Source organism: Onychomys torridus, chromosome 10, assembly GCF_903995425.1.
Source record: "Onychomys torridus chromosome 10, mOncTor1.1, whole genome shotgun sequence".
In the NCBI taxonomy this organism is placed as follows: Eukaryota; Metazoa; Chordata; class Mammalia; order Rodentia; family Cricetidae; genus Onychomys; species Onychomys torridus.
The window spans coordinates 81,153,901-81,176,637 of record NC_050452.1 but is presented as its reverse complement, the minus strand read 5'-3'; the positions used below and the strand labels follow the sequence as shown (position 1 = coordinate 81,176,637).

Sequence of the window (22,737 nt, the reverse complement as noted above, 5' to 3'; positions counted from 1 at the left end):
ATGAAGAAGAAATCACAAACCTGTGCTGACTGTTGGATATTATAGTAAGTAGACAGGCACTTAAAATTCTTAACTTTTTCCCTCAAAATCAACTGCCTCTATTAGTAAGACTGACAGACAACACAGCCGCCCCGCAATGGAAACAGATGTTTAGTGTGGCAACACTTTCATCACAACTGAGTCCGAAGACTGCCTCCAAAGCTTAAAGCTAGAGTACACACGTTCCGGAAGACTGCATGTCTCACTTCCTTCCCTTTGTCTCAGCTGAGCACGAGGGAAATAGGGTCAGCGGAAGCAATGATTTAAAGCTACCTGACCTCGCTGTCTGTCTGTCCGTTCTTCTCCCAGACACTAGCTCAGCTCACTGTGTAGGAATCGTAGCTTTCCCATTTCCTTTGTATTTGTTGTTAGAGCTATCATCAGATCATAGAATGGGCAGTGAGGAAAAGGAAATGATTTCTTTGTTCACATAACTTCATAAACACATTCAGGAGAAGCCAAGTGTGGAAACCACAGTGCTATGAATGGACACCAGGGTGCAGAACTAGAAGCCAGAAGAGGAAGGATCTAATTAATGAAACTGGGTCTAATTGCTCCTAGATCTGTGTCATGATCACAAACCAAAAGTTTCTCACTTCTACTCAGAAACGCCCCCTTTAAACAGACCTCCAGCTGAAAAATCCTCATAAGTATTCAACACATGCCATTTTTCTTGAATTAAATGAATTCATATACAGGACAGAAATCTAAGAATACTTTTTCATTCATCTAAACCACACTTGATGAGCCACTACTCCATACTGGACTGTTAAATGGATGCCAGGGCCACATATCTATCAGACACGTCCTCATGTAGCCCACGGGTAGTGAAGCTCAAACAAATAACGAAAAATGTGAGGACTGAGGACAAAACACCCAACAGAAGGATGGGAAATCTGGCAGACAACCCTTTGAGGAAAGGTCGAAGGGTGGACTAGGTGAGTAGGCATACCAAAAGGCCTTATAAAAGCGAGAAGCCACTGCAGCTGGGGTGCAGAGTCAGAGAGAATGGCTGATACCTAAAGACACTCAGGAAGCCAAATGCAAACCTCTGAAAAGCTGAGTTCAGGTTCTCCAGCAAAAACTGTGGAATTTGTGTTGCTGATGACTCCCAAAATCACCTTGCAAAACACTAACACTTGTACAGCCAGAGACTTCCCTTATGCTGCCACTGAGGGACTATTGCCACTTACACACACCTGTCGCTCCACAGGGAACTCCTCACTCATATTCCACCTGATAACTCGTCATCTTTTTGGTTCCTCAAGGATTAAAAAAAAAAAGGAACTTTTCTAAATATTCCAAATCTCCTTCTTACTCTCTCAAATTACAATTTAGACAGATGAAGGGGCCCAACTTGAAAATGTATTGAAACTTAACCTCTTCTTAACCATCTCCACCACTATCACCCCAAAGGGACTACTTTCTGTTTTTTTGGTTTTTTAAGACAGGGCTTCTCTGTGCAGCTTTGCGCCTTTCCTGGAACTGGCTCTGTAGCCCAGGCTGGCCTCAGATCCGCCTGGCTCTGCCTCCCGAGTGCTGGGATTAGAGGCATGCGCCATCACTGCCCGGCTCTTCCTGTGCTTCTTAGATTATAGAAATGCTAACAGAATTGGTATCAACATTTTTTGTTGTTGTTCATTTGCACACAGTGGCCAGAGAGAGCCTGTTCAAACTTCTTCCTCTAACTCGGAAGAAAATCATAAGCCTTACAGTAGCTCACACAGTATCAAAAGTCCTGCACCCCATCCATCACCGTTTCCTCCACACCAAGACCCCAATTTTCCTGGCATGTCTCCATGCCAGCGTTATCCACTGACTCTTCTTTAGGAGTTCCGCCTCAGGCTCTGTCCTATCTGGCCCATCTTTGCAGAACCTTCTTATAACACATGGTCTTGAGGACTTGCTCCCTCTTCTTTCCGGCCTTGGCTCAAATATCACTTCAGTGAGAATTATCTTGGCTCCTACTTAAGGTTTAATAGTTCCATCTCCAACTGTTCCACACATCCGACATACCTGCTATTCCCTTTTTTTAACATTTTATTCTTCAACAACCGCTGCTAACCTAACTCTCCTGAGAACTCACCAGGCTCGCATAAAATGGCCTTGTGTATCTGTAAGCACCAAGTGAGTTATTCCACCTCAGGGTCCCTGCACATGGAGCTAGTTCTTGGCTATAAGACAGAAACAAAGACCTGTCTTCCCGCCTGCCAGGAGGAAAGATTTTTCAGTGTGGGGAGGGGGTAAGGAAGGGGAAGAAGGATGGAGAAAGTGTCATTTCAGTGAGCTAAGCACTAAGCAACTAACTACGCAGCACAAATATTTGTAACCTCAATTGACCACATCCTGAGAGACCAGAAAACCAAAAGTACAACAACCACAAAGCCTACTCATTGAAAAAAAAAAAAACAAAAAAACATGCTATTTACAAAAACAGAAAAACATGTTAATTAAAATTATCCAGAGTGTTCAAAAGGATCAAAAGCCCATGTGGGTGCTTCCTTTTTCCCCTACAACATTGTCTTACAGTGAGAAACAGATATTTCTGCAAAGGCAATATTTTGTGTCCCCTATATTAATAGATAAAGATACATTAAAAATACATTAAAAACCATGATTTGAGAAAATATTAAGCTTGCTATTTTGGTATTTTCGAGGTAAAGAGGGTTTCTTGTTTTCCCTTTATTTGCTTGTGTGTGTGTGTGTGTGTGTGTGTGTGTGTGCAAGTACATGTATATGTATACATATAAAATAATAGCCATGTAGAAAAATTTATTTTAAAGCATCTTGTTTTCATGTTCAACAATCTAACATCAAAACTTTCTGTCAATATACAAAATTAACTACAGTGAAAAAAACTATATGGAGTTTATGTTTTAATGTACTGTATTTTAGATGATGCAAATAAATAACTCAACCGAAATACGGTTTCAAACTTAGCTATCAGCCAGCTCTCAGAATGAGATTTCTTACATTAGAAAGAGCAGACAGCATCTTTGTGGACAAAATGATGATATTGCCTATGGAGGTGCACTAATAATTTCAAAACCTGATCAACCTCTTAGATACTAAATTCTAATCTTCATAATAAAAGAAACATTTCCACATTTAATCTCCTAAAAAGAATGGTTCATCTATTCTCTTACCTTATGTTGTGCTAAAATATGACTTTGGGGAATTTTATGAATGTTAAAATCTAACCTATAGTACTTAGAAATCCTTTCAAAGGGTTCAGAACAGAAAAAATTAAAATAAGTTCTATATAAATGTTTCTTTGTCATGTTGTGACTCTTGCTTTGTGCCTTCCTTGCAGTAATAAACAGTACAGAGACTCCCTAGGCTATTACCTCATGATAAAATTCTTTCTAAAGGTAATTAGCTTTTTACTCACACATTCTGTAGCTGTGACAGTTAAGGATCTTGAGACGGCAGACTTCCCATCATTAAAGCTGATTGAAACTTCAAGAGTTCTACAAAAAGAGTGAAGAAGCAATAATTAAAGTCAACCAGGAGATGTTGAAGGTAGAAATGACAAAATCTTTGCTGGAGCTTCTTAAAGCCATCACAGTCGTACAGCTGGGGTCCAGAATTGAACCCAGGCTCCTACCTGATTACAAACCCTTTCCATCACACCACCAAGGCAATAGGAAATGATGCAATGAAAGTCCTTATTGTGTATCTTCCCTCAACACGACAACTTATCTCAGATCCACACAGGGATAGAGCCACAGAGAAAGATAATAATACTGCCGAAATCAAGATAAGATCTTATTCATAACTTAGAAATACTCCTGTTAATATTTCTTATAACGTGCCCACTTTAAAAAAACAAACAAACAAAAAATACCAAAAAACTCTTCCTTAAGAAGAAAATAGTTTAGTTAAAGACAGAAAAGGGAACTTTTTAATTTAGCTGAATTTTTGCAATATTTCAAAATAGGATGCCAAATGGCCTGTTTTTTAAAGTTAAACCAAATTCCTTATTCTGCAGAACTTTGTTTTGTTTTTTCATGAGTAAGCATGACAGAATCCAAAATAATCTATCCTAATTCTAAATTCTCATACTTTGATGTGTGCAGTCATATGACAGGGCAGACATGGTTGTATTGGGAGAAAAGGTTATTTATTGATGTAATATATTCTTGTCAGGGCGTTCACTCCACTCTAGATCCAGCTAGAGTTGTTTACAATTCCACATTGAGAATCCAGCAGTGATATTCACAATTTTAGCACTTAGTGAGGTAAGTAAGAACACAAGATGAAAATTAAGGTATAGAAAAAGCACATGCTGAGACCTTAGTTATACAAAATAACTCTATCCTCAAACAACATTCTAGTATAATATGACCAGTGTTGAGTAAAACTGAAACAAGTCTGCACAGATATGAAAATCTACCAGAAGCTTCTTTTTATACATGGTCTTCTCAGAAACAATAAAATGCACATTTTGGTAGCAAGATCCAGACAGTAGAGTCAATAACAACACTAATCAATTGAGTTCTTCCTATCATCCAGAAACATGAATTCATCTCATTTAATTCTCACAGTAGTCCACTGGCACTATCTCCATTCTGCAAGTCAAGAAACTGAAGTCTCAAAAGAGGCCTCATCAGAAGATTGGATCTCTCTGACTTTGTAATCCAGGAACCTTCACTTCTCTAGCATACCATCTTCGTCCTCCACACATATTTTAGGGACTTAAGTTTACATTTATCTCATACACATTAGCCTAGGATTACTTATCCAGATTTTTCTATATTCATACTTTTTCATGGTTAACTACAGCACTATTTTTCTAAAATGAGATATTTACTCTTGAATATATATATTTTTTATGAATACGTATAATTTTTGGAAAAGAATTTCAAAAGTGTTGCAAACATGAAAAACACAGTTGCTTCCACCTTTGAATTCTGTTTTTTCTTTAGAAAGAGTCTTTAAATTCCTGGTATGGTATGGTATGCTCATGAAGCTAATGACTACCCCAAGCACAAAGGTAGTTAAAGGCCATCCTCCAGCCTAAAGCCAATGCTTGGAGCATTGTTTGTCCCAAGATTGCAATATACATAGTAAATGTTTTCTGTCATATTTTATGTCCTTTCTCTTAATTCCAATACATTGCTCATTCTTGTCCTTATATAACTTCTACTTCTAGTTAGAATGCATCTAATAATGGAATCCAGATTCTTGGTTATGAGATCTAATCACAGGATGAAACATTAAATAAATATTGTGTTTATTGAATTCCAGACACAATTAGGAGGCAATGGAACAGTTTATTTTTATTTGTCCAAATGTGACCACAGCTTGCAAAATTAGGCATATTTATGACATGCATTGGGCAAGCTAGAGTCCCGAGCTTGAACTTAAGTCAATCAGTTTAAATATTCCATTCGTCAGCCTGTAAAAGTACGGAGGAAGTTATACCTATGCCAGAGATGCTCCAGGGAGGGGACCTCACAAAATATATAGATGTTCCTTGTAGTGAAACTCAGGAGCTCTATGAAGCTTTGTTATAGCCAATGATTTATTGAAAGGACTTTCATAATATCACTATGGTTTTACAATCTTATTACAGCCACTCTAAAGAACTAGCATAGAGAATATAGGATATATAGCCAGAATTAGATATATATGCAAGATGTTTGTCTAAAGAATTTCTCTTCTACTGACATAAAAATATAGACAGCTAAACTGTTCAAAATTTCCTCTTAATTTTGTGTAGACTCGTGTAAAGAAAGTTTACAGTTCTGTTTCCTGTTATAGACATCTTATTAAATCCAACATTATAGCTATGTTGTGTTTGTATGTCCATATGCATAGATAGATATACTCAAATCATACTCTAAATTGTTTGATCAATGTTTGCTAATATCAATCACTTGTTCTTTTACTAGTTAACACAACAAAGACTTTTAAATTGTCTCAGATACCACTAATAATTGCTATAAAAGAAGCACAGCCAAACTAGGATTTGTTTAATATGACTGTAATAACAAAACCAGTCACAATGTAACTGAATGGAATATACATAAGAATTCACCATGGAGTGTGCCTGTCATTCTAAGAAATAAATATGAGCACAGGCATTCTATCGGACCGTGGAGGAGGACAGACAATTCATTCTTGGAGTGAAATGACCAAGTTTCCAGAAGATAGTCACCTCCAAGACAAATCCTGAAGAATGATGGGGAGTTCAAAAGTAAAAAAAAAAAAAAAAAAAGTGAATTCTTGAAGATGGAGAACCTGACAGGCTGAAAGACAAGAGAGGCAGAGAACAGTTCAACAAGATGCCATTCTTGCAACGCAGCGCAAGAGAGTGGGGAGGCAGCTTCAGGCTGAACATGGTAGCAGCAAGATGGCTGCGAGGTCTGCAGAATTCCAGCTCCAGGAATCTGGAAAGAGTCTGAAAAGGCAATGAGCATCAAAAAACATGGCAATGATTGTGTTTTACAAATGCCATTCTTGTTGATCTTGCCTGGAGATTTGGAGTTGGTTGGCAAGAAGGGAAGCCTTTGAGAAGATGATTTTATAGGTCAGGAATCCAACCATGAGGAAAATGGATAGTTAAGAGACTCAAAGAACAACAGGAAGCTGGTGTAACATCTGGAGAAAGATTGAAAACATGACGTCCGGAGAATGTGGAGACTGTCTAGGAGTGGCCATAATGCACGATGATGCAGGAACACAAGGCTGAAAACACCACTTGCTTGACCCTGTTGGCCATAAATGGAACTAGAGTGCTTAGTACTTCTAGACATCCTAACATGCTGTGGGCACTTCTAGGTTTTTCAAAGTAGAAAGACAAAAGAAACCTTTACAACATATCACAATATGAAGATTTTTTGAAGTATATTTTCATGGTTCCTATTACTCAATTAATGCTGATAAAGCTTAATTCAGGCACACTAAATTCTTCTACAAGAGAAACTGTTAAATAGTGCTCTGGCATATTATTGACTAAATAAAATCGATTAGTCCTCATAGTCTTAGTGCCTCAATACACCTACAGATACATGAGTAACCCAAGAGAAGAGGAGGAGGAGGGCCCAGTGCTATATGTCAAAGCTACTCTGGTTGGAGAAATGTCATGTTTCTTGAAATATGGTTAACATTTCAATCCACAGTAACCTAGTTGAAATGTGTGCACCTGCTCCCAACTTTATATATAAATATATATTCTGCGAACGATTTCTATGTTATGGTCCATTAGAGAGGATTTTAAAAAGTAAATGAAACTCTTAAAGACATTTGCTGGGAGCACCAAATAATTCACCTCCAATTTGCACACACTGAAAATTAAACTGGCAACCACTCAAAAAGGTGTTAACATTGCAGAGACTTCAGATGTTTTGAAAGCAGGCACTACTATTGAATACTTGGCAGAGTGTTCTTTGAGTTAGCTTTGTGAATGATAAAGATTTCAAGTTGAAGAGAGAGGTGTCAGATTTGTGAGGAGTTCAAAGAAGCCAATTCTAATTGAGGGCACAGAGGTACATTTAATGTTTTTAAAGACATAAAAGGAATTTTTAATTAAATAATTTCCTTATGCTATGGTGATATATGTCTATAACCAAAATAAAAACTACAGCCAGGAAGGCTGGCAGCATTCAGGAGAAGCCAGTGCAGATTCAGAGCTATAGGAAATCATGTCTAAGGGCACAGTGTAAGGGCGTGGGGTAAGGGCGCGGGGTAAGGGCACAGTGTAAGGGCACAGTGTAAGGGCGCGGGGTAAGGGCGCGGGGTAAGGGCGCGGGGTAAGGGCGCGGGGTAAGGGCGCGGGGTAAGGGCGCGGGGTAAGGGCGCGGGGTAAGGGCGCGGGGTAAGGGCGCGGGGTAAGGGCGCGGTGTAAGGGCACAATGTAAGGGCGCGGGGTAAGGGCGCGGGGTAAGGGCGCGGTGTAAGGGCGCGGGGTAAGGGCGCGGTGTAAGGGCGCGGTGTCGCAGTAGCACAGCTCCTTTTTAAAAAGTTCGTGACATTGATAAAATACAAAAAAAAAAAGATACTGGAAAACAGTAACTCCCTACTTTGTTTTCATAAACATACAAGTCCTTCTTTTTTTTTTTTTTTTTTTTTTTTTGCTTTTGTTTTTGTTTTCGAGACAGGGTTTCTCTGTGTAGTTTTGGTGCCTGTCCTGGAACTCACTTGGTAGCCCAGGCTGGCCTCGAACTCACAGAGATCCACCTGGCTCTGCCTCCCGAGTGCTGGGATTAAAGGCATGCGCCACCATAATCATAAAGTTGACATCATAAGTTTCATGGGAAAGAACATAAGAAGCTGTATGTGCACGCTTAAGAGATACCACGTCATCATCTTCTCGTTCCCAGCACACTCCCAAGACATTCTAGGATTTGCAAAGATCTTCCTCACAACATGGCAAAGCATGCTTCTCTTCTCATGCTGTTCTTTTTTTCTTTGTTTGTAGCAATAAAGAGTAAGTCGGAGCCTTTCGGGGAGGGCTCTTCTGATGCCTGGCGAGGCCCAAGTGTCTACTACATGGGAGCCACCACACCTTTGCTCAATCTTGGAAGCATTTGACTTAACATTCTCACATTTGGCAACATCTCGTTGGACAGCCATGCAAGTGTTTGAAACAAGCATTGTTGCTCTTAAAAGACACTGTCTCGCCAGGTGGCGGTAGTGCACATCCTTAATCCCAGCAATCAGGAGGAATACCAAGGTGTGAGTTTGAGGCCAGCCTGGTCTACAGAGCGAGATCCAGGACAGGCGCCAAAACTACACAGAGAAACCCTGTCTCAAAAAAAAAAAATAAATAAATACTAAATAAATAAATATAAAAGGCAGTGTCGATAGCAGTGCTGACCGAGTGAATAGGACATGCTGATTGATATAATCAGAAGACAGCATGAAAGAAAAATGGCGAGGTTTCAGGATGGGAGAGGATTAGAGTAACAAAATTAACTTATTTCATTAAGATTCTAATGGTTATAATCCAAACGAAGGCATAACTGATGTCCTGGTATTCAAGACTGCAAATTAAATCATCAAGTCTCATTCCTTGCAAGAAAGAACAGATTGAATCAATAATATTTGTATCACCTGCTGCCAACACAAAGGATCTAGGGACTGCATAGATATGGATATACACACACATATGTGGGTGTGTTTTTGCAAAAGAAAGAAAAGCTTGGTTAAAAAAAAAATTCAGCCAACTAAGAAAAAATAAGTGGAATTAGTCAACTGGATGCCAGACAAAATAAATTAGGCTTACTATTTTAAAACAACAATGTTCAGGGAGAAAATTTTTAATCAATTACCAAGTCTAGCCCTCATTCCAAGTCACCCCCAGGGAACATCCTAGAGATCCCTTATCAGACTCTTGAAATGACCCTCATCTTCCATCTCCATCTCCACATACTCTGTTGATGGCTTCTTCCCACACTGCCTTTTAAAAGGACTAATGCTATCACTTTCGTCTGATTTAGATATTTATTTCATATTTGCCAGAAGATTCTGGCCAATGTTTCTGAAAGCACATTTAACTATACCATATGCCTCCTTAAGTCATCTCTACCGAGGAAGCTGTAGATCGAGGCTCTGCTCTGCTCCATTCTGTTTTTCTTTCTTCACAATGTGTTTACGTATGTTTACCCAATTTTTTTCTGTTCTTTTTGTAAAATTACAGGTTTGAGATCTCAAATACTCCAGAGCAGCTGTGCTATTATCGCTGACTCACAAGGGTCAGAGAACTAGCTCTGTATGGCAAGTATGTGTGATGACCGCGTAGCATACCTGGAGCCTGCTACCAGGGAGTGGAGATCAAAGAACTCTTAGGATGTCATCCTATTTAAACTCAAAGAAGGCATCTTGCTACAAATGAGCAACTAACACAAATAAATGAAATAATATACCAAAATATTACTAAGATAATTTTCATACGTATATGAAGTTTTAAAAGGAAAGCATGTTCAAAGAGGAAGAGAAAAAAACAAAACCAAAAAACAACCCAGCTACGTCCACTCTTATTTCTTTCTCAGATCCTTCAAATTTGCTCATCTTAACAAAATATCTGAATCAAGGAAATTAGTAAATACTGGTCTCTTTCAGAGAAGTTGTTCAAAGCCCCACTCCAGGTCTGCTAAGTAGAATTACTCCTAGATAGCACCGGCACAGATATTTTTAATTTCTTTGTTTTGAAACTTGTTTATTAATTAAATTTGCTGCTTGACTGCTTCATACTTACATATAATGCATTCTGACGATTCCCATCTTATCTCCCACCCCCAACCTCAGTCCTGCAAATCCCTTCTCCACATTCAAGTCTATGCAAGTTTTGTTACTTCTTAACATCAGTATTTGAATAGAAGACATCTTAGCTATTCTAATGCAAGTTCTTAGTCCTCTCTCCCAGGAAACACCCACCTTATCCCTCATGTAAATCAAAATCCACAAGCACATTCAAAACAGTGCAGCACAAAGATGAGAGAGAACTAACAGGGCAGACTAATGAGCAGAGGCGTGTGTCTGTGGACCAGCTCGGAGACCACGCATCTGTCTGTCCAGGGCTGCTTCACCAGAGCTTTGTTAATTATTTAGGTGAGAGAACAGGGGGACCCATCTCCACATCTGTCACCTTCACACAGTGAAGCCTTCCTTCACTGATGGGCCAGATGTGTTTATTTGAAATACAGACTAACTAGCTATTTAATGGGTTTGAATCCTTAGCCAAAAGGTAATTAGGCAAACATATTAAGCACCAGTCACCTTACAAGGCTACACTGTTTCAGTTCTGTTGGTTTTAATTCAATCTCAGAAGAGCTGGTCACCAACAAAAAGTATCGAAAAGAAGTCAAGGCAAAGGAAACAGTCTAAATTATGTGCAACAAAGTAAGTAGAGCAAATAATGGTGCGTCCCGGCACCTGGTGTATTAACAATATTCCCTAAAAGTTTGCCTCTGTGATTAGCTAGAACCTGGTACTAAAATAAAGTAAAATAATACAAAAGCAATTCTATTAGATGGATTTCCATCCCCAAATATTCTGTACCTATAAGCAAAGTATTAATATTAAAACTAAATAAATGATGGGTTTTTTATACCCAATGTTCATCATTATGTGTGCAATTATTAAAAATCATGTATCTTTAAGTTTTTATCCTACCTGCAAAGCGTTAGAGAATGTCAGTCATTGCTATAGTACACTATTCAAAAGGAGAGAGAAAAATACCGAAGCCTAGGAGACAGCAGGTAAAAGAGGCTGCTGCGAGTCTGATCCCTGAGATGGGAGGAAAGCTGGAAGTTCTTCTGTGACTTCCCTATATACCTGGAGGGATGATACAAGCTTATCTACTCAATAGGATCCCTGAAGCCGAGGATAGAAACAGAGGCCAGCAGAGGGATGAAAGGTGGTGGCAGGAGACAGGACTTTGCCTAGGATGGCAGCAGTGGAGACAATGAGAGTCTTATGTTCCAAAATCAGTGCCCAGTGTGCTCGCTGATGGGTTGGGAACAAAAGTAGGAACAAATTAATTATGATTCAAGAGGTTTTCTACCTGAATGACAAAATACAAAGATGGTATAACCACTGGAAAGACAGGACTCCAGTTAAACAGGTCCAAACCCTGGTGGTTTGCCATGGCTAATACAAGACCACTGAACTCTACTATGGGGTAAGAAGACACCATGAAAAGCCACAACTACCAGAAAGCCCAACTCAGCCACAGGCCGGTCATCACTGATACTACATGATCACACAGAACACAGAAATTTTTGAATAACAGTCTTACTTCTAAAGTTATATTACATAGCCCTCTCAATGTATTTAAAATAAAAAATTGGTGCTGCTTGATTTTATTTGCATGACCAGACGTGTTATTCAATAACTTCTGAATATACTGAACATTGACACTTCCACAAAAAACAACAACTGCAAAATACAAAAACCATTCTCTTTGATTCCATGGAGGAAAATATAATCTTCATTGTGTGAACACTAATTTTGGCTTGAGATGATAGCTTTTGGTGTTTAAAATTTTTTTGCTCTGTGTAAAAGATCAGCATTAAGAAATTCCATCAGTTGGATCAGCATTCTAATTTTTTCTTATAATCTTTAATATGCAGCAAATAATTGCATTTGTTGCTATGTAGGGAACATCTCCACTTTTTGCAATAATTTGCTGCATATTAAAGATTACAAGAAAAAAATCAGAAATACTAAGTTACTAATTAAAATTATTTTTGTATTGATGGGTCAAATAAAAGCCTGTCTTCTGAACTAAAAATTTCTTATTTTAACCAGTCATCATCATGGTTTACAGTCACAAAAAATAAAATAGTGAGTGGAGGATTAACCAAAATGGGGAATAAATTAAAGTACAACTTAATGAAAATGTATGCTTAGTCATATTATCATGAGCCACTTGCTTTTTGTTGTTGTTGTTGTTGTTGTTGTTTTTGTTTTTGGTTTTTTGGTTTTTGTTTTTTTGGTTTTTCAAGACAGGGTTTCTCTATAGCTTTGGAGCCTGTCCTGGACTAGCTCTGTAGACCAGGCTGGCCTGGAACTCACAGAGCTCCACCTGCCTCTGTCTCCTGAGTGCCGGAATTATAGGCATGTGCCACCACCACCCGGTGAACCACTTGCTATTATCTCTAATATTTATTAAATTTTATAGCAAATATTTAAAATTTTACTTTGGAACTCTGTGTGTGTGCATGAGTGTGTACATTCAGTATTCTAAAGTTCAAAATACTAGGTGTGGCTCTGGTTACCTGCAGATTTTAACAATAATCCTCAAACTCATCTATGTGATTTTAGATTGTATTTAATCAATATTCATAGACAAGATAATGTAAACACTAATATCTTCAACTTACTGACATTACAGTTTTAGTATTAATTTATAATTTATTGTTCACTGTGTGCTGTGTGGGAGATACTGAGGTCATGCTCACAGATAAGCTCTCAGGGAAATAGGAATGTTAAACATGCAGGGCTGACCCTTCAAAGGAAGGGATGTGTAACCTCTTATCCTCCGAGAAGGTTGGGAGCTGACTGGGTTAATAGTCTGGTATCCTTCTGCACTATATGTGTGGCTAAGACCACACCAGATTCTCCCCAAGACCCTTATTGTGAGCTTCTCAATCTACAGAACGTATCTTTATGGAGAGTGTCACATCTACTTTTCAAAGAGTGTCAACAAAGTCACATCTTAAGATTTTTTGTGCACATGGGACTGAATCAATTATCATCAGAGAAGTTTTCACCAAATTGTGCTGTGCTTAAATATGCCTAAAACAGACTACTCAAAGTCAGACACCCGAAGTTTGAACCAGCATGAGCTACTTAGTCAGGTTGAACTGAACTGCCTTCTTGCCTCTGGTGGACCATTATTCTGCTGGCCATGGTGGTTGCAGAGACCTATGCAGTACAGTAAAAATTATTCATAATAAATTTAACAATCAGCCTGGCTTGGTGGGTGCACACTTGCAATCTCAGCATTGGAAGGTAAAGGAAGGAGGACCAAGAGGTCAATGCCAGCTTCAGCTACTTAGTAAATTGGAGGTCATCCTGGGCTACATGACACCTTGTCCTCAAAAGACAAAATAAACAAACAAAACTACCAATGTGCAATTGTCTTTTAGAGTAATCTGTTGCATTGTCGTTTGTTTTGATTTGGTTTTGTTGTTGTTTGTTTTTTAATCCATGAAGATTAAAAGGCTTTTATTAGGAGTGAGGACACACAGAGAAAGGAGAGGGAGGGAGACAGGGAGTAGAGAAGAGGAAAGATTCTCTGCAGAGCAGAACAGAGCAGTCACTCAGGATACAGGCATCCCTATTGAGCTGTTTTTGATGGAGTACTTACTCTCCAGCTTTGTTGAGGACAGGTGCAGGACAAAGTATGGAACTGTGCTGAACAAGGACTGGCTTTTCACCTAAAAAATAAAATGTCATTTAATTAATAAAGAGTTATATATCTCTAACACAGTCTCATTAAAAAAAAAAAAAAAAAAAAAAAGCCAAGCACTTCACAATAAAAATGCAGGGCTCTCTGCATAAATGAGACAGTTGTGTAGCTTGATCTGCTTAAGGGGCCCCCTGGCAGTAGGATCAGGATCCTTCCCTAGTGCATGAGCTGGCTTTTTGGAGACCACTCCCTATGGGGACACCTTACACAGCCTTGAGGTGGGGGAAGGGCTTGCACTTCTACTGAATGTACCAGGCTCTGCTGACTCCCCATGGGAGGCCTTCCCTTCTTGTAGGAGGGAATGGGGGGGATGGGATGGGTTGAGGAAGGAAGGCTAGAGGGGTGGGAAAAGGGAAGAGGGGAATCTGTGATTAATATGTAAAATTAATAAAAAAATTTCTTAATTAAAAAAATTTAAAAAAGAATTCTGTGGGGAATATGAGAAAGAAAGGTCAATAGTATTTTGTTTTGTTTTGTTTTTTGTTTTTCGAGACAGGGTTTCTCTGTGTAGCTTTGCACTTTTCCTAGAACTTGCTTTGGAGACCAAGCTGGCCTCGAACTCACAGAGATCCGCCTGGCTCTGCCTCCTGAGTGCTGGGATTACAGGCGTGCACCACCACTGCCTGGCTTTTTTTTTTTTTTTTTTTTTTTTTTTTAAGTCTAGCTAAGGAGGCAAAATAAAGAAGATAGAAAAATCAAGAGTTATAAAACCTTGATACAAAGATATGGTCAATCATATAAGTTAGGACTTTTTAGCTAAGTTAACAGTATACATTGTAGCTACAACTTTTTCTCTCAGACTTTCAAGGGTAAATTAGATATTGTTTCTAAGAAAGAGAATTTAGAATGGATGAAAAAAATGGAAGACTAGTGCCTAAGTGGACAAGCTGGCTATCTCTACACCAGACGAGCACATCCTAACAAGCTGGGTGCTTAAACACCCTTGGAGCTCTAACAGTCTGTGTGAAAATTCATCTAGCAATTCATCTAGCAAAGGAACCACTGAGAAAATTTTCATATGCAAATGGATCATCTCAGAATATGAGGGATGAAAACACAATTCCACCTCCATAAATCTGAGAGTTGACTTCAATAAAATGAATCTTACCAATGTGTTTATTATAATTAACCCAAGTATGTAATCAAAAGGCGTCACATAAGTCTAGCACTTACATACAAATAACTACTGAATAGAAATAAGTTAGTCTTCCCTGCTCAACTATGTAATGTATTATGAATTTGTTACAAATATTATTTTGCCAAAACAAATGGTGTTTCCAATACAGAAAAGAGAAAGTAGTGACCACATTTACCATGCTGAGATTCTCGCCACTTTCATTCAACAAGCTCACAAGTGGCTGAGTGGGGCCAAACCTATGCTAATCAGAGAGTTCAGTACCCAGAGAAACAGCAAAGTTATAGCTGAATTTCTCTGAAAACAGTTACACCAGAGTTCATAAATTTTAAAAGCCAAAATACTCACTGATTGAAAGAAAGCAATGTTTTACTAGTAGACCAACACACTCAGGAAACCAAGACCTACTGGTGTGATGATCTAACTCACTTCTGGTGAACTCTGAAGTTCTAAAAGGCCAACAGCACAAAAAAAAAAAAAAAAAAAAAAAAAACCAGACAATAATAAAACTTATTTGAGAAATTGAAAAGTTGCCAGGCAGTGGTGGCGCACGCCTTTAATCCCAGCACTCGGGAGGCAGAGGCAGGCAGATCTCTGTGAGTTTGAGGCCAGCCTGGTCTACACAGCGAGATCCAGGAAAGGAGCAAAGCTACACAGAGAAACCCTGTCTCAAAAAACCAAAAAAAAAAAAAAAAAAAAAAAAGAAAAGAAAAGAAAGAAAGAAAAAAAAAGAAAAGAAACTGAAAAGTTATTGGACATAAAGTATAGAGAAGAGCTGACCAAAACAATAATGCTAAGGCAACAGGTAGTGAAATAGTGTGATACAATTTTTAAATTACATTTTAAGGCAAGGGTAGCAAAATGTAAGTCTGGACAGAGGACAATTTGATCACATGACTGATGTTCTTAGTCCAAAACCTAGGTACAGGTATTTCAACTTTCAGCTGTGCCTGTCATCAGCTGTTTTACCGTAGGAGGAAGGCCACTTCACTCACCACAAATGATCTTCTGAATATGGAGGTTACTTAGGACAGAGTCGAAGTGTTTAGTAAGTAATGAACAAATGTCATCACTACTAAATAATTATTACCATTTGTATTATTATAGAGGCTTCATTTCTTCTCTGATGAAAAACTGTAGCATGGCAGATTTTAATGAAAAGAAGGAAGGGAGAGAGGGAGGGAGGGAGGAAGGGAGGAAGAGAAAGAAAAGGAAATACCCCAGGCTGCAGAAATGGCTCAAAGATTAAGAGTCGCCATTGCTGCTTTTCCAGAGGACCTGGGTTTGGATCCCAGCACTCACAACCACCTATCTCTCTAGTTTTAGAGAATCCAATGTCTTCTGGCCTCTGAAGGCATGGAGATCTCACTAGGCACAAAATATGTGCAGGCAAAGTACTCATACACATAAAAGAAAAACAAACACATTTTAAAGAAGAAAATACTGCAGTTAAGACATTGATGTGACATCGGCATTCCTGGAGACTTACTCTTTAAGTAAGTGTTGTTCACAGTGAACGTACAGAGGACACTGCCATCATGACTGTTTGATGTGACTGCTCTTCCGCTCAGAACAACTTGAAATTCCTCTAGAGATAAAAAGAAAGGCAAGCACTGTAACCAGGGTTTTAGTAAAAGCATCCAAAGTATTGAGAGATTTGGAATACATTTCTTCATTCTATCCATTTAACCAATAACCATGAAGATGCAACTCCAGCCAAGGTTGCTTTCTATAGATTGTCTGGGTGGGTATAGTGGAGACAACATTTACTGTCACATAGAACTGTTATTTGTTTTTTACTAAAGTGTTTGCCAATAGTAACCCAGGTACTAGAATTAAAATATAGTAATGATTACCTGGCTTATTGCAATTCCCAGAATTCTATTCTTACATCTTTTTCTCTTTCTTCTTTCCACTCTCAGGCATCAAGTTCAGGTAGTCAACAAAGAAAATGTGTCAACCTGTTTCATCTTCTGTTGTGTACAAGCTTAAAAATCCAACAGGGGTTCTATCATTTGGATTCCTGACAGCTGTGGCCATGACTAGAGGTAGCTGATTTACTGTCTCCCTGTCTCCAGGGTGAGAATAGGCACTAAATGGTAAAGGATGAAAGAATATACCAGAAGAAAAGTTGAGAGATGAAATCTCTTGATAGGCTGAGAATACTTGCTGCTTAACTACAAGACAATATGTTTACCATCCCAACGGTGATGGATTATTGTCACAAAGACACACTGAAGAAAAGAAATGTTAGAAAGTTGATCTGACCAAATTACAATTTAGAAATTGGCAGCTTCAAGGCCAGGGTAATTAGAGAGCTTCACCAAAACATTCAGCAGTTTTTTTTTTTTTTTCTAGAATGAGCATAGAAATAATGCAAGTATACACACATGTGTATACACAGACACACAGACACACAGACACACACACACACACACACACACACACACACACACACACACACACATTCACATCTATCTCATGGGCAAGTTCCTACCTTAATATTCTAAATATATTGGTTGCTTTTGATTGGTTCAGCTGAAGTTCTGTTTGTTGTTATTGTTGTTTGGTTGTTGGTTTGGTTGTTATATTTCAGTACATGCATTTATAAAAATATAGCTCGTGTTTTGTTGAAGTTCACAGATCAAGCCAGGGCCACTTGTGATGTCTAAATGGATTTTTATGCCCAGATTTCTTTCATTTTAACTCACATTAATACCCTCTATCCTCTCAAACTTCACCCTCCCTAACATCATCCCCATGCACACAGGTACTATCATCAGCTACCACAACAAAACCTACCAGCCACTCTCCATTCACAGAAAGGAGACTGACTTGTAAGTTCTAATGATGTACAGGTAAAACTTAAAATGTAATTCAGTGAGAGCATGGGCCCTGCTGTCAGATGGGTAAGGATCTAAAGGACATTCATTGACTAGTCTGTCTGTGCCTCAGTTTCTCCATCTGTAAACTGAGGATTATAAAACTTCCAAGTAGCGTTGCCCCAGTGAGTAGGTAAAACTGTGTCAGAGGACACAATCAGCAAGGTGCAAGAAGATGGAGCCTAACAAAGAAAGGCTGTTGTTTCCATGTGGCTTCCACTGAGTTGTCTTCGTTTTCTCTAAGAAACTAATGATTGCCACCTTGAAAAAAGACTCAGCTGCTCTGGGGTGTCCTTGTGTACTCTTCCTGCTCAGCATCTCCATGACCACTTATTAGAGAGCCAGAAGATGCAGAGAACAAGAGCCTGTCCAATGCTGTGATGCTCTGTGGTAAACAAAGGGTATATTCTCCTCCTCCTTCTCCTTAACAACTCAACATTTTTTCTTTTCTAAGTAAAATTATGCTAAAATGAACTCTAGGTCAAACTTGAAGAAGAAAATGGGCCAGGGAGAAGCAGCCTGTCTGGGCAGGGACATCTGGGAGGTGGGGACCTGAGCCTGCTTTGAGCAGCAGCTGATGAGGCCACCTGTTTCCTTCCTGCACTCTGCCCCTAAGTCACTTCCGTATGTGCCTGGAACTAGCAGATATGATGATAAGGCCAGGTCATCAGAGTACACAGCTCTGTGCCTTCCCATCAATACCTGACCACCCAACCAGACAAAAGATTCTATATTTTATTTTATTTGCCATGGAAAAGGTCTCAAACATGAACTAAATATACAGAGCATTCTAAAAGCCTGTCACACAATATGCTCATTATTTAAAATAACATTCAAATCTTAAAAATTTGAATTTAAAATAGAAATATTTCAAGGAATTATTTAAAAATTCTTACACAAAAAAAGATGCCAAAAAAGTTAATTTTGCTATTCTCCTTCCAACATGAGTTTCAAATCATATATTTTAGCTAGGGGAAAAAAAAAACAATTTCTTACATGGTATTTTTAAATTCTAAACACTTACCCCCAACACAGACACTGGAAGGACTCAATTCCAGAATTTCAGTACATGATTGAGCTAGTATCTGAAAAAAGAAAAAAAAATAAGGCTAAGCTATAAGACTAATTGTAAACATGTGAATTCTATGTGTACTAACAAACTTGAGGTCACCTGCCTATTTAAAAGATGTCAGAGAAAACTCACTTCACCATTACACACAGAGCTACGAAAGTCTTTGGAGACTCTTGTGTTATCTGAGGGTATAACCTAACATTGTACATTGTAAAATTCAGTTCAACAGAGAAAAGATGCACACTGTCTCAAAGTCAGGTGGCCTTGGGAATGAATAGCTAAAGTTTCTAATATCAAAGCCAATGCTAGCCTTTCCATGTCTGGCAAAAATAAGACAGCAAATCCAACTTTCCACCTAATACTGCTGTTTGTTATGGCTTTTGTTTTGAAGTTTAAAGTTTACCAGTATATAATGTACCAATGTGTTCCTAGTCCATTTCCCAAGCTTAATTCCCAAATGTGCAAATCATCACACTTGTGAAAGCCAAACATTAGTCTTAGAATCACTGTCTGTGTTCAAGCATGCACAACGCCCTGGAGCAGAACAGCTCCACTTAACGTGCTCCGAGTCCCAGAAACCACCACACAAGGCACGTGGTTACAAGTGAAAAACAATGATGAGGAAAGCTGTGCCTGATGGTCACCACAATTCTGTCTCTATTTTTAGAATTCCTCTGCACAGAAATGTCAAAGTCAGACAAAGTCCAGATGGTCTGTGAGCAGCCTTCCTCTACTGGTGGAAGTTGAGGACAGATGAAGTACAGTGGTTTCCACAGCCCTTGCCTGTAACTAGACTGGACGGAAGTCCTAGGGCAAAAAGTACAAACACTTCCTGTGTTTCTCACTTACGGTGGAAACACTCAGCATCTGAAATCACCTGTAAAATTACGGACCTCTCCCCCAGAATGTACATCTGAACAGGAGGCATCATTTGAACTTTGGAAAGGTTTTTCCAAATGAGTATAACTTTTCACATACCAAGCAGAGTGAGCCTCCAGTAACTAAGAAATAAATCTAGTAAGATCTTATGTTTAAAAACCAAAAACCAAAAAACTTGTAGATAACAGAACTCGGGGCCCATAGTAAAAGCTAATATAGCCTCATGAAGGAGTGGGATTTCAAGTTAACATGTTTAAACATTCTCACAGCATTTGGGTAACAAGACTCTGAAGAAAACAGGACAGAAAAGTTTTGTGGGTTAAGACTAAACTAAAACTTTCCAACTAATGAAAATGGGCATGATTGATTTAGTTTAGGCTAATGAAAGAAAGTTTTTTAAGAGTGAGTCACAAAGTCGACATTACCATGTGACATAGTCTTTAATTTGCTCAGCATTATCTCCCTTCTTCCAAATTTGAACCTTATGCTGTGAGTGGAACTTCATCTACAAGAAGGTATTTTTTGAAAAGTTACAATAGATTACATTGCAGACCCCACTTCATGCTGAACAGACTGTTTTATACATGCAATACAATCACTAACTGCATACGTTAAAAAAAAAAATGAACAAGAGTTAGCATTAAATATGTTTCTCCAACCATCAAAGCAGCAATGACATTAGGGCACAGATAAGTCAAGACAGTTGGTAAGAAAAAGCAACTAGCCCTTCTACAAATTATGAGTTTTAGAAACACAGGATGATGAAATTTGAAATGAGGTTCAGCAAAATCACTTCCAAATGAAAAATAGTCAGAGAAGAGGGTGGGTAGACAAGAATGATGAGAGAGTTAATACAGTCGTAGAAATAAAAATGACTTGTAAATTTGAAGGCAACTAGATAAATTAGTTAATTTTTTAATTTGAGTTTAAATTGAATAATGTGATGTTGGAACGTAGATGGTTTACATGTAACACTTTAAACAGCATTTACCATGGAAGCACAATAGCTCATAAAATCTTCTCTACAAGTAATGATACCAAGTGAGAAGCTCAAGACATGAAAATGGAGATCTTCCAGACAAGATGGTCAACTAGAAGTTGTCTCTGCATGAACTAATGAAGAAGAATCAGAATTTAAAAAAAAAAAAAACTAGCTCTACTCCAAAGAGAGAAAGAGAACAAGAGAGCCAGAAACTTACAAGACTATATGGACTCTAAAGAGTATAGATGAACGCACAGGTGTTTCATGGAGGATGCCAAGAGTAACACACTGTGAGCATAGGGATGCCTCCTGGGGAGGAAGGGAAGCAGAAAGTTTCTCAGAAGAGTAAGGCCTGTGGCCCTGGTGAAAAGGGGCTTGGATTATTACCTCTAGCATAGCCCCTGAAGCATGTGCAGGCCTAACAATAAGATGGTTTTGATGAAACAGCAATTCCTTGGGCTGATGGATCAACAGTGGTACAGAATCCCACTTTCACTCTGTGTGACTCAGAGGAAAGGTGCTGGGCCAGGCAGCATCATAAGAGAGAACTTACTGTTTGAAATAAAACTATCCTTGCAGACTAAGAAAGGAGATCAGTCTTGAGACAGGGAATTGGAGTTTGATCTGCAATCATCCCAGTGTAAGAATAGCCCTTGGACACCACAAGAAAACACATAGGATCAACTAACCTGGGTGTGGTGATATTGTGTTCCCCAAAATATTGTGCACCCTAATAAACTTACCTGGGGTCAGAGAACAGAACAGCCACTAGCTAGACATAGAGGCCAGAAAATGGTGGCATATACACTTTTAATCCTAGCATTCCAAAGGCAGAGATTTGTCTGGATCTCTGTGAATTCAAAGCCACACTGGAAACAGCCAGGCATGGTGACTCACGCCTTAAATCCCAGGAAGTGATGGCAGAAAGCAGAAAGGTATATAAGGTGTAAAAACAAGGAACTAGAGCTGGTTAAGCTTTTAGGCTTTAGAGCAGCACAGTTCAGCTGAGATCCATTGGGATGAAGAATCAGAGGCTTCCAGTATGAGGAAATAGGATAAGCTGAGGAATTGGCAAGGTGAGGGTATATAAGGTGTAAAAACAAGGAACTAGAGCTGGTTAAGCTTTTAGGCTTTAGAGCAGCACAGTTCAGCTGAGATCCATTGGGATGAAGAATCAGAGGCTTCCAGTATGAGGAAATAGGATCAGCTGAGGAACTGACAAGGTGAGGAAGCTGTGGCTTGTTCTGCTTCTCTGATCTTCCAGCGTTCACCCCAATACCTGGCTCCAGGTTTGTTTTTATTAATAAGACCTACATCTGGGCTCATATAGGGGCTCACAGAGATTGAACCAATCACCAGGAAGCCTACATGGAACTGACCGAGGCCTTCTGCATATATGTGACAGCTGTGTAGCCTGGTGTTCTTGTGGAACTCCTACCAGCCTTGGGGTGAGATGGGGTGGGGCTGCCTTTCACTCTTTTACTGGCTTTTGGGACCCTTCTCCTCACACTGGGTCACCTTGACCAGCCTTAATACACGGGGAGGTGCTTAGTCTTACTGCAACTTGATATGTCGTGTTTTGTTGATATCCATGGGAGACCTGACCTTTCCTGAACAGAAATGGAAGGTGTAGATCGGGGATAGCAACACAGGGCTGGGGGCATAGGGGACTTGGAGGAGAGGAAAGAGGGGAAACTGCAGCTGGAATGTAAAAATAGACAGACAGATAGATAGATAGATAGATAGATAGATAGATAGATAGATAGATAGACAGACAGATAGATAGATAGATAGATAGATAGATAGATAGATAGAAAAATGAAT

At 39.0% G+C, this 22,737-nt stretch overlaps 1 protein-coding gene across 1 annotated transcript in view; it reads right to left on the bottom strand.

Moving 5' to 3' along the window:
* Positions 1–22,737, bottom strand: part of Antxr2 (ANTXR cell adhesion molecule 2) — a 131,151-nt gene that overhangs the window by 72,528 nt on the left and 35,886 nt on the right. The window contains exons 8-11 of the mRNA XM_036201660.1: positions 19,005–19,065; positions 16,588–16,686; positions 13,862–13,931; positions 3,431–3,509 (exon numbers count right to left, since the gene is read on the bottom strand). Coding sequence (XP_036057553.1) covers positions 3,431–3,509; positions 13,862–13,931; positions 16,588–16,686; positions 19,005–19,065 — 309 coding nt within the window. The remainder of the gene's footprint in view (positions 1–3,430; positions 3,510–13,861; positions 13,932–16,587; positions 16,687–19,004; positions 19,066–22,737) is intronic.